The sequence below is a fragment of the Salmo salar genome, chromosome ssa16, assembly GCF_905237065.1.
Source record: "Salmo salar chromosome ssa16, Ssal_v3.1, whole genome shotgun sequence".
Taxonomy (NCBI): domain Eukaryota; kingdom Metazoa; phylum Chordata; class Actinopteri; order Salmoniformes; family Salmonidae; genus Salmo; species Salmo salar.
In genome coordinates, this window is record NC_059457.1 from 2,798,982 (window position 1) to 2,815,381 (window position 16,400).

Sequence of the window (16,400 nt, forward strand, 5' to 3'; positions counted from 1 at the left end):
AAAGTTGCGATTCTAAGACAGGGAATTTTTACTAGGATTAAATGTCAGGAATTGTGAAAATCTGAGTTAAAAGTATTTGGCTAAGGTGTATGTAAACTTCCGACTTCAACTAATATATATATAATGTAAAAAAAAAAAAAAATACAGGAATTCACAACTGCACTAGGCATTTAAACTCTAGACACAAACCAGACTAAAATATGACAAAAGCACGCTGAATACACGTTTGGTCTTCATTTGAAATGTTATTGAACATATCCCAATCTCCTTTGGTTGGAAAACATAATTGGCAAAAGAATGTATTGGGTCATAAGACAGAAGCATTTCAAATGTACATATGTAGACAAATGATTTTTCATACAGCAACATTTGATTCAATTGTCCTCAATCATACTACCTAATAGTAACAGAGCAAATATAATGCAATTTTAATGTATACTTTTAAAGTCTGAATACTTGTAACAAAAAGTTGTTTAATACAATAGAAAAATACAATTGGTCACTGTCCTTCATTGAAAGTAATCATTCTAAAATCACTAAGAGTGCACGAGGATGGCAGACTTAAACAAGGCTCCACTACAAGCAAATTCAATATGAATTCAGTAGCAAAGAACAAATTCTTTCATCCAACAAGATATGTAATATGATGCACACACAGTTCAGCAATGGGAACGGTAATATTCTACATGTAATCAGGGTAAGATGGTCTCTCAGTGTCCATTGAACAAGCCTGAAGGTCAAAGGTCCAATCAACAGTAACAATCAAGTTATGCCTATATCACATGTTTAGAACCTCCCATAATTGCAATTTGACCTTAAATGCACTATACCACCACAAGAACTGCAATATCTTAAAGCACGATGGGAAGAGCCATTTCAAAGTGCTTCAACATGGCTGTGTATAAAAGTATATTGCACTTTACTGAGGTGAGGTCTAAGACTGGGGTCTTAAGGCGGAAGCAGGGTTATGGCCTTCCTACATCATGTTCATCGCAGCATTGGCGGCTCAACAGAAGTACATGACAGTGTCTCACTGAAGCTTACGTAACGACTATTGCAGCGACCAAACATTTAATGTCATGATCACAAGGTTTTCACAAGAAATTTGAACAGCCAATGTGAATAACTTACAATGAAGTCTGTGTCTTGAGGGCAGCCCTTAATTCTTCAATCTGCAGGAAATGCATTGAGATGGCAACATTATCAGCAGCTCGCAAATGTTTTAAGGTGTAGTATTACTTTAAGTTGAACTTAAGGTCATCTATGCATTTTATCGTGGTTGAGGCTTGGATTGGGGGTAGGGCAAGATGAGAAGTCTTGCCCTATCAGGACAACTTCTACAAGTAGCCATTCGATTTAATCAGCTCCAGGAGAAGTTTAAGTCAAGAGGAAATTTTCCTCTTGAGTTTTCCAAGAACAATGCAAGATTGTCTCACCGTCCCTATGTGGATATTATGGACAAAATAAAAATACAGATTTCAGTGAGGACACAGAACTAATAATATAGGAAAGTAGACTTGAATGTAGCTAAACTATTTCTATTTGGTAGGACATGGGGTTTACATTGCCCAAACTACCTAAACAAATAAATGGTGGTCCATGCATAGAAAACAACAATAACTTGAACCGTGACTTCTTGAGATACTACAAATCAGTCTTACTAGTCATTAAAATGTGAGAATCAGGAGGAATGAGTCTGTCTTAGAGGCCTCTTAAAGGGTAGAATAATTGATGGCAATCCCTAGAAGCAGACATGCTGATTGGCTACAAAGTGTCCCCTGGATTTACAAACTGCCTGCGAGAACAACACCCAGGGCATCACTGATTGGCTGTGAGAACTACGAGGCGACCCCCTTGGCATCACTGACTGGCTGAGAGCAGGCCCTGTCTTTGAGCATGCTCCAGGATGGCGTTGTGGCAGAAGTAGTACTGGTCGGGGGTCTGGATCGTGAAGGCCCTCTGTGTTCTCATCCACCGCACTGTCTGACACACATTGAGTGTCCCCATGTCCTGCAACTGGGACAGACAAATGTCCAGGGCACAGAAGGTACCTGGGGAGAAGGAAGGTGGGAGACATCATTATCAACAGATATATTATGAACTGGGGAAGATGCAGGAATAACATTAGTTCACTATGGACTCCATACATTATAGCCAAGGTGATAGCCATTGAAATAGAATCCCTATTAGAGAAATGGGGTGACACCTATGACTATCACATCAGAGATTCTATTTAATTGTGTGCATTACATGTTATTGAGGTGATCTGGGGGGAATTAACTTGTTATAAGCATGCATGAGCCTTTATATTGTCTTATTAGGGCCCTGTGGTTTGTGCAATCATGTGACATGCCTGGATTTTTAACCTTTTATAGCTTTTTCATCAAACTGTCCCAGCAGATGGTCCAGCTGCATCCTCAGACAATTGCTTTCCTTTTTGGTGTAATTCTAATTTCTGGATAAGGCTTAAAATACAGGATAAAATCTTGCCATGTCACATGATTGTGCAAAATACAGAGCCTAAATAATAGATTTTGTGTGTCTTTATTTTGGTCTCAAGGACTGGAGTAAAGTCTGACACGCATAGACTAAAGGAGTGGTGGTCATCAGCGAGAATGAATAGTTCACCTGTTCTGCCTATGCCCGCACTGCAGTGAACCACCATGGGGGGTCCCAGGGGGTGGCCTCTCCACTGGGGCCCCATGCCCTTCACCGCCTGTCTCTGCTGCCTCTTGACGGCCCCCAGGAAGTCGATGAGCGTCAAGGCCGAAGTGGGGACGCCGTAGTCAGGCCAGCTCAGGTATTGGAAGTGGGTCACCTGCTTCTGCTCACAATTCTGGTAGGGACGGGATAGACACAGACAGACACACCATGATAAGTGTTAAATTGTGGTAAACAAACACTGATATGCACGAGTTCTAACATGTTCAAACTTGTTGGAAGTTTTGATGTTAGCCAACACCAACACTAAGATAGTGTTGCACAGTGAAAATTTTTCCAGCTAAAGTGAACAGCCATCCCTATGCAGCTAGCCTGTGTTACAGATAATCTCAGATTTTCATCCTTAAAAAACAACAAATCAGCAATTGGAAATGTGTTCTTCCTTGTGTAAAGGGAGCAGAGGTCACTTTAGACCTGTAGCTAGCTACTGTACCTCCATGTTGTGCAGCTCCAGTGTGGTCTGGCTATAGTGGGAGTGGTTGTCCACTCTCTGGTTGACCACAGCCATGTGACTGTACACCTCCTGGCCACCTTCCTCCAGAGGCCAGTACTGACCACATTTCTTCCGACCGCCCTCGTCCGTCCTGCAACACACAGATAAAAAAACATTCCAGGAGGGTAATGACAATCTCTCTAGAATTCAAGAAGTGCCCCATTGTAACATATATGGGTCTGGTTCACAACAGTCACCACATAACAGCATTTCCAAATGTCAGTGAATCATTTAACAACAATCCTCCACTTCATGCCATGACAAAGACTTGTTATAATTTCAACTCCCACTGGGTAAAGGAAAGGTGTAAGAAAAGTAACTACCTTGTTGTCATGACAATGACTAGCACATTTTGCTCCCAGACCATTCTCCAAAAATCACCATAAGTTTTCTCCAGTGGTCCTGTGGACAGTAGAGTAGAATGAAGGGAATGATCTACTTCTTACATCAAGGCTCATACACACTTACAAAATGTTGAGGTCTTTATGTAGAAAATGTTCAATTGTTATTTAGGCTGGATCATCAGGGGGTCATACACTGAGTGTACAAAACATAATGAACACCTGCTCTTTCCATGACAGACTGACCAGATGAATACAGGTGAAAACTATGATCCTTTATTGATGTCACTTGTTAAATCCACTTCAAGTCAGTGTAGATGAAGGGGAGGAGACAGGTTAAAGATTTTTTAAGCCTTGAGACAATTGAAACTTGGATTGTGTATGTGTCATTCAGAGGGTGAATGGGCAAGACAAAAGATTTAAGTGCCTTTGAACGGGGTATGGTAGTAGGTGCCAGGCGTACCGGTTTGTGTGAGTCAAGAACTGCAACAGTGCTGGATTTTTCACGCTCAACAGTTTCCCGTGTGTATCAGGAATGGTCCACCACCCAAAGGACATCCAACCAACTTGACAACTATGAGAAGCATTGGAGTCAACATGGGCCAGCATCCCTGTGGAACACTTTCGACACTTTGTATAGTCCATGCCCCTACAAATTGAGGCTGTTCTGAGGGCAAAAGGGGTGTGCAACTCAATATTAGGAAGGTGTTCCTAATGTTTTGTACACAGTGCGCATGCTTATGACAAGTCTTTCAATGCATCAAGCACATCATAATGCATTATACCTGTCGACTTTAGTGTTACCAAAATACCAATAGTTTGAGAACCAAAGGAACCTCTTACAAATGAATGAATATCCCATCAAAATGACTAGTGCAAAGTCTCTGATGGTGAAACTAGCAGATGTAATATCATAGAGGGACATCGTTGTACCTTGAGTACCGATGTATGCATTCTTCTGTTTGTAGCCATCCATGAAGCTGGCGTTGATGTAGTCCGATCTCTGTGGGAACAAACAGGCCTTTGTCACAGCGACCGAGAGAATAACATCAGAGCTGTACAGTAGCAATCCAGATAACATTATAGAGCCCTGTTAGATGAATGCCAAATAAATTGAGCAAATAAAAAGAGGGGGCTATCAAGGCGGTTTTAAGCCGTTTATCAGAGGCCTTTGGTGAGCCAGCTGAGTGTAAAAGTAGAGGCTTTCTCACAAACACATGAACCAAAGATGTCCTTTGACATTCTATGAGGCTGAAAGAGAGCATTCACGTATGGCAATATTGCGCAGTTCTTTTGTGGGTTTTTTTGTCCTCTTAACAGCCTATTCAAGATGAATATTTAAAAAAAAATGGAATTAATATTTGAAGTTCTAGGAACCACATGTAATGTGCAGGTATATGTGCATTTACAAATACTGTATGGAGCCATATTATGCTGTTGTGAATGGTGACAGCAAGTCTTCTAATGCACATTGTGCTTGATAAAAGGCAATATGTGTTTTGTGGTTCCTAGAAAGTGTTACTGATATCTCTTATGATACACTAATTGCATGATAACATTGCCATATGACTTTTGAGAAGTACACACCTCGTTTTGTCGAGTTTTCAGACGAACTCTTGTTTGGTCAAGACACAGGACATCCCCATAGCGATTCCTCTCCTGGTTGTATGCAGTACTGGAGAGATTGACAGACATAATCAACCATTGGTAATTTAAGAATATAATGAATCAAGTTACTGCTCCAAGGGACTGATGCAAAGTTTTGCCACCCAGTTTGATGCTTTCCTTGGTAGTTTAATGGACAAACCCAAAGTCTCATCCTTTTCAACCCAGTGAGGGCTGGGGGGCCCGTATTCACAAAGGGCCAGAGTAGAATTGCTGGTATATGATCAATTTAGCCATTTAGATAATAAAGAATAAGATTATAAATCGATAGGAGGGTTCTGATCCAAGAAAAGATCTGATCAGCTTCTACTCTGAGACACCTTGTGAATACAGGACCAGAACTCTCTAGGCTTCTCCCTATGCAGCTCAAATGCCTGGAAATGTAGATCAACCCTTTAACCCTTTAAAAGTGATTGTACTCATCTACTCACAGGGCACAGTGGAAGGTCCCTGGTGGTTTCTCCTTGCGGATTTCCACATACTCCAGGTGGATGCCAGAGCGCTGGAGCCTGCCCAGGTGGGCCATGAACTCCGGCAGGCACATGGCCTCCAGTCCGGGGGTGTGGACCGACGAGTCCGCCAGTGGGATGCCTACCAGCTCGTCAACGGGGTCCACGCGGCCGTTCTGCCCAGCCAGGAGCTGCTCGTTCCAGCCGTGAGCATCCAGGGGCAGCAGCCCCCCCAGGTGCTCTGGGAGACAATCCCGGGGGAGGTGCTGGCGGAGGTCGGACATTTTGACCATCTGGACCTGGGAGAGGAGAAGGAGGTAGGAGAGTGTGAGGGCTTCAACTTCCAAAGTCAAGTGATAACATCTGATCTTAAGTCCTTGCTCTGATTTAAAAAAAAGATATATATTGAAACTGGACCACATGTCAAAAATATAGAATCCTTTTTAGGACATCCTGATTTGTAAGCTGTAGGTTTCAGTCTTGACTAAGAATTGAGGATGTCCTAAAATGGATTCCATGCATTAATAGGGGTTTAGGTTGATTTCATTCCCATTCAATGAATCACTGGGACAGTCAATGAATCAACGTCAAGGAATCAAACAGTGTGCTTTTCAATTATGTTCCCTGCCCTGTTCAATAAATGGATTTCGATTTGATATTGCATATTAGAGCCATTTTACAAACGTCATATCATCAATGAATAATGTGATTGTGGTGATAACACCAAGCATTCAATCTCATGTTCATAAAAAAGTCAGTTAAACAAGATCATTAATGACTAAATTAACTTTGTAAAAAAATTTAAATCACTCTCCTACTGCCTTCTGCTTTAAGAGATGCAAGTCCATCAGAGCCACATGAATGATCTGTTACATCTACTATTTCTTGTGAAATCAACAGTGACTTGGGCTGAGTATAAATGGCACCTTATTCCCTATGTTGTGAACTACTTTTGACCAGGGCCCATAGGGGTAGAGTGTGGATCGAAATGATTTACACCCTTGATAAAGATGAGCAATAGTTAGTGACTGTATAAAATAAGTAATTCTAATTCTGAGCAAAATTTTTATGCACAAAATTATATTCTTACAATTGCTCAGAGAAAGATTTTGTTAAACAAGTAATACTTTTTTTCTCAAAAAGATAGGGGTCAAAATTGACACCCCTGAAGATTTTTACAGATAAAGTAGTCAAGTTAAGTATTTGGTCCCATATTCCTAGCACGCAATGACTACATCGAACTTGTGACTAGGGTTGCAAGGGGTCGGAAACTTTCTGGTAAATGTCCGTAATTTTCCATGGGAAGTTAAGCCTGGGAATTTTGCTTAAATTCATCAAAACGTAGCTTTTAACAGTAAATATTTTTTTGTGGGATACGTGTGGCATATTTTGGTTAAACTATCCCCAATTCAATGGAATCGCAACCCTCTGCATGCACAGTGCATTCTTCCATCACATGTACAGCTGATTCTCAAGATCTTGCACACTAATGAGATGCTATTGAGCCCACACTACTAGACAGTCTGAGCCAAGGACTACATTCTTTCTTGTAACTTTTGATTACAATACCGGGTTGGGGGAATATATTTTATATGACATACATAATTTGTTTGTTAACTAGTAGCCTACAGCAAACTGTGTTTCAATAATTTCTAATTTTCTACCATGTGGGTTTTAGCTTGCTTGAGCCCGCTAACTGAGGACTGTTAATTCACCTGTTTGCATACATGTTTAATTTTAAAACATTTATCTTACAAAGGAGTTGTTTAATCTAACTGCTTAACTATTTAACTGTACATGAAATTGTATTTTTTTTTTTTAACTCTTTTTCTCATCTTTACATGAAAATGCAACGGGCACTATTTGATGTGTGGAGATATTTCACTGCAGCTAATGTAGAAGGAAAAGCTGTGTACATTTGCAAATACTGTGCCAAATCATGTGTGAAGAACGCAACAAAGATAGAGAATCATCTGGCCAAGAGCATAAAGTTCCCTCAGCGCACCTTTGACAAAAGTTTCTCTTTGAGGTGAAAATGATGAATCAGACAGCCCCATCAAGAGGATCCTCCTGGATGATGTATTTTGGGACAGAGTGGTAAGCAGCCTGAAACTCCTGAAACCTATAGCAGTAGCCATTGCACAGATTGAGGGAGACAATGCCATCCTGTCTGATGTTCAGACTCGGCTCGCAGATATAAGAGAAGAAATCTGTACTGCCCTGCCCACTTCACTGTTGCTCCAAGCAGAGGAAACTACAGTTCTGAAATGCATCAAAAAGCGTGAAGACTTCTGCCTGAAGTCCATACACGCCGCAGAGCACATGTTGGACCCCAAGTATGCAGGCAAGAGCATCCTGCCTGGTGCAGAGATCAACAAGGCCTATGGTGTCATCACTACCGTGTCTCACCACCTTGGCCTGGACGAGGGCAAGGTTCTTGGCAGTCTGGCAAAATTTTAGGCTTTTTGAGCCTGACAACGAGCCAACCTCAACAAGGTTGGAAAGTGACAGTGAAGATGAGGCCTCAGAGTCTGATGTTCAAGAGGTGGACATTGAGGAGGTCCAGGGAGAAGACATAGAAGCCTGAGAGGAAGACAACCAAAGCTTTCGTTTCTAGACTATCATTTTACAGATGTATGTTAAGTTTTTAGGAGATGCGATGGATCATTCAATATTCCCTTTCTTTTGTTGTTCAGTGAAATCATCCCATTTAATTAAAGTTCAATTCATAACTAAATAGTTTTTTTTATTTCTATTGGAAGGATTTAATCATTTTCAATTATGTCTACTTATGATATGGTAAAAGGTTTAAGTTTGTCTCCATATGGTAAATATATCCAATGCAAAAAAAACATCTACATTTAAATGGTATTAATAATAATTTGCATATATTCCCATATGTTTCCACCTCCTGAATATTCCCCAAAATGTGCAACCCTACTTGTGACTGACTACAAACATGTTGGATGCATTTGCAGTTTGTTTTGGTTGTGTTTCAGATTATTTTGTGCCAAATAGAAATGGGTAAATAATGTATTGTGTCGAGTGAATAATGATGAGTGAGAAAGTTAGAGGGTCAAAGATCATAACCACAAGACATGTTAACCATTACCAATAACAGGGGTGGTTAGCATGTCTTGGGGATATGATCTTTGACCCTCTAACTTTCTCACTCATCATTATTCAGGATTATCCGTAATCATGTTAGCATCCACATTAATGTAGAAGTGTTTAGAAACATATTCTATTCTTATTTACAATAAAGGTGACTCCAAAATGGCATCAAATAATGTGAAACACAACCAAAACAAGCTGCAAACTTCATCCAACAAGTTTGTAGTCACATTCTTGATGTAGTCATTGCATACTAGGAATATGGGACCAAATAGTAAACTTTTGACCTCTTTATTTATAAGAATATTTAGGGGTGTTAATAAATTTTGACCCCTACCTTTTTGAGAAAAAAAAGTATTACTTGTTAAACAAAATCTCTTTCTCTGAGCAATTGTAATAGTATTAAAGAATAATTTCACAATTTTCTGGAGCATACAAATATAGCTCAGTATTTAAATTATTTATTTTATACAGTCATTATTGCTCATCTTTATCAATGGTGTCAATCATTTTACAATTTCAAACACAGCCGATGTGATTTATGGGAGGAGTTAGTTCCTGAGTAAAGGTCACAGTGGATACGCCTTGCATCCATCCATCAATCATTTATTTATTTAACTAGGCAAGTCAGTTAAGAACAAACTCCTATTTACAATGACGGCCTACCAAAAGGCAAAAGACCTCCTATGGGGACGGAGGTTGGGATTAAAAAATTAAAATCATCTGACAGCTGAGGAAGTGCCTTGTGTATCAATTACATTGCAGGGCTGGACGGCGGTTCACCCTCCAATGTCAGGTGTTATACACTGGAAGGGAGCATAACGATCATCCCCAGGTCCCAGGAGTGTTTATCTGCTTCTAATATTGTTGATGTTCCCAAACTAGGACAGGGAGTTACTGAAGCAATGTCTGAGAGATATAGGGGGCATGTTTGGCTCTACATTGTGAGGTCCTACTTCTGCACCATGCCAGAATATCTCTATCATGCTGCATCAGAAAAAAACATTGTCTCGATGGCTAAATTGCTTGGTCCAAGCAACACCAAGGAGGTGACTTTATTCCTACATGGGCCACATACAGTGCATTCAGAAAGTATTCAGACCCCTTGACTTTTTCACATTTCGTTATGTTACAGCTTTATTCTAAAATGGATTAAATAGTTGTTTTCCCTCAATCTACACACAATACCCCATAATGACAAAGCAAAAACAGGTTTTTAGAAATGTTTGCAAATGTATTATAAATAATAAACTTATATCACATTTACACAAGTATTCACACCCTTTACTTTGTTGAAGTACCTTTGGCAGCGATTAAAGCCTTCAGTCTTCTTGGGTATGATCGGGTTCAAATCCTGGCTCTAGATGGGCTACTCAAGGTCATTCAAAGACTTGTCCCGAAGCCACGCCTGCGTTGTCTTGGCCGTGTGCTTAGGATTGTTGACCTGTTGGAAGGTGAACCTTCACCCCAGTAGGAGGTCCTGAGCGCTCTGGAGCAGGTTTTCATCAAGGATCTCTCTGTACTTTGTTCCGTTCATCTTTCACTCTATCCCAACTAGTCTCCCAGTCCCTGCTGTTGAAAAACATCCCCACAGCATGATGCTGCCACCACCATGCTTCACCGTAGGGATGGTGCCAGGTTTCCTCCAGGTGTGACACTTGGCCAAAGATTTCAATCTTGGTTTCATCAGACCAAAGAATGTTGTTTCTCATTGTCTGAGAGTCTTTAGGTGCATTTTGGCAAACTCAAAGCAGGCTGTTATGTGCCTTTTACTGAGGAGTGGCTTTCATCTGGCCACTACCACGAAGGCCTGATTTGTGGAATGCTGCAGAGATGGTTGTCCTTCTGGAAGGTTCTCCCTTCTCCACAGGGTCTGAATAACAACATGTTTTTGCTTTGTCATTTTGGGGTATTGTGTGTAGATTGAGTTTAGAATAAGGCTGTAACGTAACAAAACGTGGAAAAAGTTAAGGGGTCTGAATACTTTCCGAATGCATTGAGTAAGTCGGTTTGGATGGAAGCTAAATGATCATAACTACAGTCACATTCTTGACAGTTCTTTATAGATGGAATTAGTGCTTGTTTTTGAAGATACAAGTCTACCCATAGTGAGGATAGTACCATTGCACTCACCCTCTCCCTGAGTTTCTCCTTAAGCAGCAGGCTCAGCAGGTTGTAGGGCACGCGGAACCAGACAGGGGCGCCCACTATCAACACCTTCTTCAGCCTGGCAGGAAAAGCCCCCTGGTGTAGAACAGAGCAGACCTGCAGTTTTGGAACACCACTTCGCAATCCTGGCCTCTCATTCATACACATGGAGTGTACATTTTTGTCTGTCATCAGTCAACATATTAAGCCTGGTGAACAGATATTGATAAAAATACTACAATATGCTGCCTCAGTACTTTCTAACCTTGAGTAAGTTGAGAATCTTCTTGCTGAGGTCCAGCTCAAAGTTGGTATAGTTGGAGCCCGCCATGTCATAAATGAACACCAGGCCATTTCTTTGAGTTTCAAAGCTGGGGGGGAGAGAGAAAATGTTTAACACTTTTTATGAACATTAAATGGGTATATTTATAGAATGAATGAGTTTGGAGGGGTAAAACTATTAAATATCAAGGCATAAACCTCTCAAAACTTATGTTATACTAAAACTGTATTAACAGTACAAGTCAAAAGTTGACACACCTCCTCATTCAAGGGTTTATCTTTATTTGTACTATTTTCTACATTGTAGAATAATAGTGAAGACATCAAAACTATGAAATAACACATATGGAATCATGAAGTAACTAGTGCTGTTGCAGTGACCGTATTACTGCCACACTGGCGGTCATGAGTCATGAAGGCAGTCAAATTCCACATGACCGTTTAGTCACAGTATTTAGGCTTCTCCAAGCACTCTATTGTCCGTCTTATCAATTTGACGCAAATGTATTTGAAAATCGAATGAAATACTACATGAGCTCATGTTGCACAACATTTCTGTGCAATTGCGGGAGAAAGAGTGATGGCTGCTAATAAAAAGAGGAGGGTCCCATCATCTTTCTATAGGCTAGACCTACTATATTTATTTCTCAACTTTCCTAATAAGCACATTGCTTATATTTACAACAGGAGTATAGCCTACCTGGCTGGCATGAAAATAAACCCCTGGGAAAAGCGTAATCCATTCGCTATTTAAGTGCATAGATGACATGTATTTTTTCCTCCTGCCCCTGTTTCGATACAGGTGCATGATAATGGTCCATTCTAAATAAAAACAAATGTCACACATATAGTATATGTAAAGACAATATTAAATCAAGAAAAGTCTGAAGGGTGACAATTTTAGACTAATCACTTGTGAATGAATGCCCAACATAAGAAACAATGCCTTTTGTTTGGGACTTTTTTAAATCATAGTCGCACACCTCATATGTTGCCTAGCCCATAGTGCTATATGTTTTAATAAAGTTTACCACAACTAATTTAGCACATTAATCCATTTTACAACGGGTGTAGAGCCTAACTGGAAAATATAAGCAGCCCGTGAGTTTCAAGTTTGGGGAAGTTCATTTTCAACATAAAAATGCACCTTTATAATAAAAGCATTACATGCATTTGCGGTCACTTTTGATGATGTTTTCCACTAATGGAACATTCAAGCTTATAGCCTACTACCATGTGCGCATTGCTGCGCTTATAAATGTGAAGAAATAGCCTAATAGTTTATCAACATTGTGAGCTAAACATTCTGATCGGTTACGTCAGTCCCATTGCATAAAAAAGGCATTTTGATGCTAGTGGTTGTATTAATTTGGGATCTATCGCATCCCACAACTATACCAGACTATGTTTGGAATATTTATTTCTCACACAGAATTTTTGTACTGTGGGGGATAGTAGATTGACGTAAGCTAGTGCTTTTGCTGTTCGTTAGACCTACTCATCTTGTTGGCTGTCAAAGTAAATGTGGACAGTTCTTCCAATATGCACCTCGGAATTGGATAAGGACGTACGCAGTTGCATCCCAGATGTGTCTCTTCATTTGTAGCCTGTGAGAAAGACCAGATCACCTGACAGAGAGCCATGTGAGTGAGAGGGTTTCCGATTGTTCAGCACACTCAGGGAGAAGGGCACAACGCAGCACTCCGAGACGCAAAAGTCATGGCTCTTTTTAGGGTGCATTACGGCCACAAAGGGGATATCGCCCTGAAATTTGAGGCATTATCAAGTGCTTGTCAAATTGTGAATGAAAGGGAGACTATTGGAGTGTGTACGGCCTGCGTAAAAACTAAGCAGAGCTCATGCCTTTCAAGCAACTTTTTTCAAATCATTAGAATCTCATCATGCAGTCTTACAATGTATTAAAAAGCAAAACATATAATCAAACATTTGTAGAATAACTAATGTTAGTTTAATAACTCTAAATTAAGCATATAGGAATACCTATTTCATTGTCAACCGCTCAACACAGAATAGCCGCATGTACGCACTCCCTCAAATCGTTTGGAGACAATATTTATATTTTATTCAGCTTTGTTCAATTGTATTCTTATTACTATAAGTAATATAAACTAATGCCACGGAATTATAAGCAAGTCTTGTCTGCTAAATTAACTAGTGTAGCCCACAGCCTAAGAGGGTTTTATAAATAAGCATCAACCAGTGGGTCTTGCGGCAGTTATACAGAGATGACCAGCTTACAGAGGAGTTTAGGAGTGTGTCCTATAAGGAGCATTGGTGGCAAATCTGATGGCCGAATGGTAAAGAACATCTAGCCACTCGAGAGCAACCTTACCTGCCGATCTATAAATTATGTCTCCGTAATCTAGCATGGGTAGGATGGTCATTTGAATCAGGGTTAGTTTGGCAGCTGGGGTGAAAGAGGAGCGATTACAATAGAGGAAACCAAGTCTAGACTTAACTTCAGCCTGCAGCTTTGATATGTGCTGAGAGAAGAACAGTGCACCATCTAGCCATACTCCCAAGGACTTGTATGAGGCTTCTACCTCAAGTTCTAAACCCTCAGAGGTAGTAATAACACCTGTGGGAAGAGGGGCATTCTTCTTAAAACCTCTTGAGGATACAATCCCGATAACGGGATTGGTTGGACAACAACCAGTGAGATAGCACGGCGCGATATTCAAAACAAAATAATCTCAAAATTAAAATTCAAGTATTATACGGCATTTTAAAGATGCACTACTCGTTAATCCAATCACATTGTCCGATTTCAAAAAGGCTTTATGGTGAAAGCAAAACATTAGATTATTTTAGCATAGCACCTCAGCAAAAAAAAAAAAAAAAGAAAAGCAATTTTCCAAGCACGATAGCCATCACAAAATCAGATATACAGCTAAAATTAAGCACTAACCTTTGACAATCTTCATCAGATGACACTCCTAGGACATCATGTTACACAATACATGCATTTTTTGTTCGATCAAGTTTATATTTATATCCAAAAACCCAATTTTTACATTGGCGCCTGACGTTCACAAAATGTTTTCTCCCCATAACTTCCGGTGAATAGGCACATATAAGTTACAGAAGAACTCATAAACATTGAAAAAATTTATAACAATTATAGAATTATAGATAATCTACTCCTTTATGCAACCACTTTGTCAGATTTCAAAATAACGTTACGGAAAAAGCACATTGTTCAATATTCTGAGTACAGAACTTAGCCTTCAATGCTAAGCTATACAGTTAGCCTACAACCACGGCGTCGACAAATCTCTAACAATATTTTCGAAATATTTACTTACCTTTGCTGATCTTCGGTGGGCACCCACTTCCACAAGAAATGTTCATTTGTTCTGCAAAGTCCATCATTTATGTCCAAATACGTCCGTTTTGTTGACCCATCCAGAACACTTTACAATGCCATGTGGCGTGGACGCAAATCCATTGACGAAATGTTCAAAGTTCCATTACCGTTTGTAGAAACACGTCAAACGATGTTTACAATCAATCCTTTAGGGTATTTTTTAACTTAAAATTGCGATAATTTTACAACCGGGCAATAGCTATTCATCCCAGAAGAAAAATATAAAAACGATGAAGTCACGTGCATCATAAGACACCTCTCCTCAGACTGGCCAATGATTGACTGAGCCAAAATGATCTGCCCGGTAACAGCTGACGGTTGAAACCAGTTCCTAAAGATTGTTGACAGCCAATGGAAGAGTTAGGATTTACGTTGCACCTCCTATGTCACTGTAGTTTTTCAAGGGATTCAAAACAAAAACTACATTTCTAATTTCTCCCACTTCCTGATTCAATTTTTCTCAGGTTTTTTTGCCTGCCATATGACTTCTGTTATACTCACAGACACCATTCAAACAATTTTAGAAACTTCAGTGTTTTCTATTCAAATCTACTAATAATATGCATATACTATTTTCTGGGCCAGAGTAGTAACCTGTTTAAATTGGGTACGTTTTTCATCCGGCCGTGAAAATACTGCCCCCTAGCCCCTAGAGGTTTTAACAAACCACATGACCTTTGTTTTGGAGGTGTTCAGAACAAGGCTAAGGGTAGAGAATGCTTGTTGGACACTAAGAAAGCTTTGTTGTAGAGCATTTAACACAACATCTGGGGAGGGGTCAGCTGAGTATATGACTATCATCTGCATATAAAAACAGATGAGAGAGCTTCCTACTGCCTGAGCTATGTTGTTGATGTAAATTGAGAAGAGCGTGAGGATCGAGCCTTGGGGTACTCCCTTGGTGACAGGCAGATTTTATACACTGCACTCTTTGAGGTAGTTAGCAAACCAGGCCAAAGTCCCCTCAGAGACAGCAATACTCCTTTGTTGGCCCACAAGAATGGATTGGTCTACCGTATCAAAAGCTTTGGCCAAGTCAATAAAAATAGCAGCACAATATTGCTTAGAATCAAGGGCAATGGTGTCATCATTGAGGACCTTTAAGGTTGCTGTGACACATCCATAACCTGAGCGGAAACCAGATTGCATACCCGAGAGAATACTAGACATCAAGAAAGCCTGTCAGTTGATTATTGACAAGTTTTTCCAACACTTTTGATAAACGGCGCAAAATAGAACTAGGCCTATAACAGTGAGGATGAGCTTGATCTCCCCGTTTATTTAAATTACGAACTGTGGCTGCCTTCCAAGCAATGGGAACCTCTCCAGAAAGGAGAGACGGGTTAAAAAGGTTGGAGATAGGCATTCTCTCAACCAGATTCATCAGGTAGTCATCTGGAATGCATTTCAATTAACAGGTGTGCCTTGTTAAAAGTTAATTTGTGGAATTTCTTTCCTCTTTAATGTGTTTGAGTCAATCAGTTGTGTTGTGACAAGGTAGGGGTGGTATACAGAGGATAGCACTATTTGGTAAAAGACCAAGTCCATATTATGGCAAGAACAGTTCAAATAAGCAAAGAGAAATGACAGTCCATCATTACTTTACAACATGGTCAGTCAATCTGCAGTCGCATAAACCATCAAACGCTATGATGAAACTGGCTCTAACGAGGACTGCCACAGGAAAGGAAGACCCAGTGTTACCTCTGCTCCAGAGGATAAGTTCATTAGAGTTAACTGCACCTCAGAAATTGCAGCCCAAATAAATTCAGAGTTTAAGTAACAGACGCATCTCAACA

The 16,400-nt window shown here is 40.1% G+C and overlaps 1 protein-coding gene across 1 annotated transcript in view; it reads right to left on the reverse strand.

Annotated features, from left to right (window-relative positions):
- Window positions 1-225: 225 nt before the first annotated feature.
- The window catches only part of LOC106573036 (tyrosine-protein phosphatase non-receptor type 9), a 56,968-nt gene continuing 40,793 nt past the window's right edge, over window positions 226-16,400 (reverse strand). The window contains exons 5-13 of the mRNA XM_014147655.2: window positions 11,197-11,302; window positions 10,917-11,027; window positions 5,652-5,968; window positions 5,143-5,230; window positions 4,489-4,558; window positions 3,538-3,616; window positions 3,155-3,305; window positions 2,629-2,836; window positions 226-2,051 (exon numbers count right to left, since the gene is read on the reverse strand). Of these exons, the coding sequence (XP_014003130.1) occupies window positions 1,861-2,051; window positions 2,629-2,836; window positions 3,155-3,305; window positions 3,538-3,616; window positions 4,489-4,558; window positions 5,143-5,230; window positions 5,652-5,968; window positions 10,917-11,027; window positions 11,197-11,302 (1,321 nt within the window). The 3' untranslated portion in view covers window positions 226-1,860. The remainder of the gene's footprint in view (window positions 2,052-2,628; window positions 2,837-3,154; window positions 3,306-3,537; window positions 3,617-4,488; window positions 4,559-5,142; window positions 5,231-5,651; window positions 5,969-10,916; window positions 11,028-11,196; window positions 11,303-16,400) is intronic.